At 19.7% G+C, this 1378-nt stretch overlaps 2 protein-coding genes across 2 annotated transcripts in view; both read right to left on the reverse strand. All coding sequences in view use genetic code 6, as the record gives it.

The window, feature by feature from the left end:
* Positions 1 to 481: 481 nt before the first annotated feature.
* On the reverse strand, positions 482 to 775 carry TTHERM_01692290 (hypothetical protein; the record flags this gene model as incomplete). Its single annotated transcript, XM_001025428.2, has 2 exons — positions 482 to 497; positions 551 to 775. Coding segments are annotated over 2 exons (241 nt in total), but the record flags the coding sequence as incomplete, so codon positions are not given.
* A 573-nt stretch (positions 776 to 1348) lies between these two features.
* The window catches only part of TTHERM_001692290 (kinase domain protein), a gene marked incomplete at both ends in the record, with an annotated part of 1311 nt that continues 1281 nt past the window's right edge, over positions 1349 to 1378 (reverse strand). Inside the window, one exon of the mRNA XM_012800423.1 lies at positions 1349 to 1378. This exon is cut by the window's right edge and continues 219 nt beyond it. Within this exon, the coding sequence (XP_012655877.1) occupies positions 1349 to 1378 (30 nt within the window).

The following is a 1378-nucleotide window of genomic DNA, read 5'->3' on the forward strand; positions in this document are numbered from 1 at the left end:
TAAAATATTAATTAATTACGTGCTATTTTGAATATGAAAGTTAATTCAGCATTTATTTTCTCATCAAAAATCATTCTAAAATATTAATTACTAGCTATTTTGAATATAAAAGTTAATTTGAGCATTTTGTGATAAAAAATTACATGCTATTTTAAATATATAAGTAAATTTAGTATGTTTTAAGGAAAGGATGAGAGATTACTATCTATATTCGAGAAATAGATGTATTAAGTAATAGCTATAAATAAAAATGTGACCCTCTAAAGGAATATGATTATGATTAGATGACCATGATATTTAAAGTGATTTACTTCCTATTAAATTAAAAAAATTTTGATATATTGAAATTGACTGAATAAAATTACATCTTTTTTTATGTGCTAAAATAGTTTAAGATAATTTAAAAAAAGAAAAAGTATAACTAAAGAGTTATAAATATACTTGCTATTAAAATATGAGATTAAATTAATAATTTAGTAATTGAAGGATTTTACTTTCTAGAATTTTAAAAAATAAGATTATTAAGATTTTAAAAATTTAAATAAATTACTGGCTATTCAATATTTTAAATGAATGATAATTCTTTATTTAATTAATAATTTTTGAAAAGAATTAATTAATTACATGCTTTTTTATAATATTAAAATTAATTAATTTTTTGAAGTAAACTAGTGAAAAGTTTATTCTTTCTTTTTAATAATATTTTTATTGATTGTTAAAAACTTATTTTTAGAATTTACAGTTAGTTTATTTCTTTTGGTTATTCATCTTTCATTTCCTATTTTTCAATTTCTTAAAAAAAAACATGTTCCTACTTCGTCTTCATCGTTGGCATCATCATAATCTAAGATTGATTTGCTAACTAATTCTAAGATTATTCTAATTGGGTTAATAAACCTTTAATTGTTTTTTCTTATTCACCAATTTTTTATTATAGTTAGAGATTTATTTTCTATAATTCTTCTATTTTTTTTTCCTTTTTTATAAATTAGTTTGAATAAATTGAGGATATTTTTAGTAAAAATTTGTTAATCAACATAGTATCCTTTTTGATGGTCTTCTTTCAATTCTTAGTTTAAGGTCTGTTCGTTTTTACTTTAAAAATTTTAACTAAAGAGGTAGATTAGATTATAATAAACAAATATACATGATTGGATAAAATTTATTTGACAATTCTTTAACAAACTCAATTTAATTTTTGAGTGAACTTGTGAACTGTTGAGTGTTTCCATCTATCATCTCAATAAGCATTTCATCTAACTAAAATTCAAAAGAAATAATTCCCTTTAAAATAATTAAAGCCTCTTTGATAGGCATTCTATTCTTTGGAATAAAATTAGTTAATCCTTCAATAATATATTTAAGCTATTTGTGATAA

This window comes from Tetrahymena thermophila (assembly GCF_000189635.1).
Source record: "Tetrahymena thermophila SB210 genomic scaffold scf_8254242, whole genome shotgun sequence".
In the NCBI taxonomy this organism is placed as follows: domain Eukaryota; phylum Ciliophora; class Oligohymenophorea; order Hymenostomatida; family Tetrahymenidae; genus Tetrahymena; species Tetrahymena thermophila.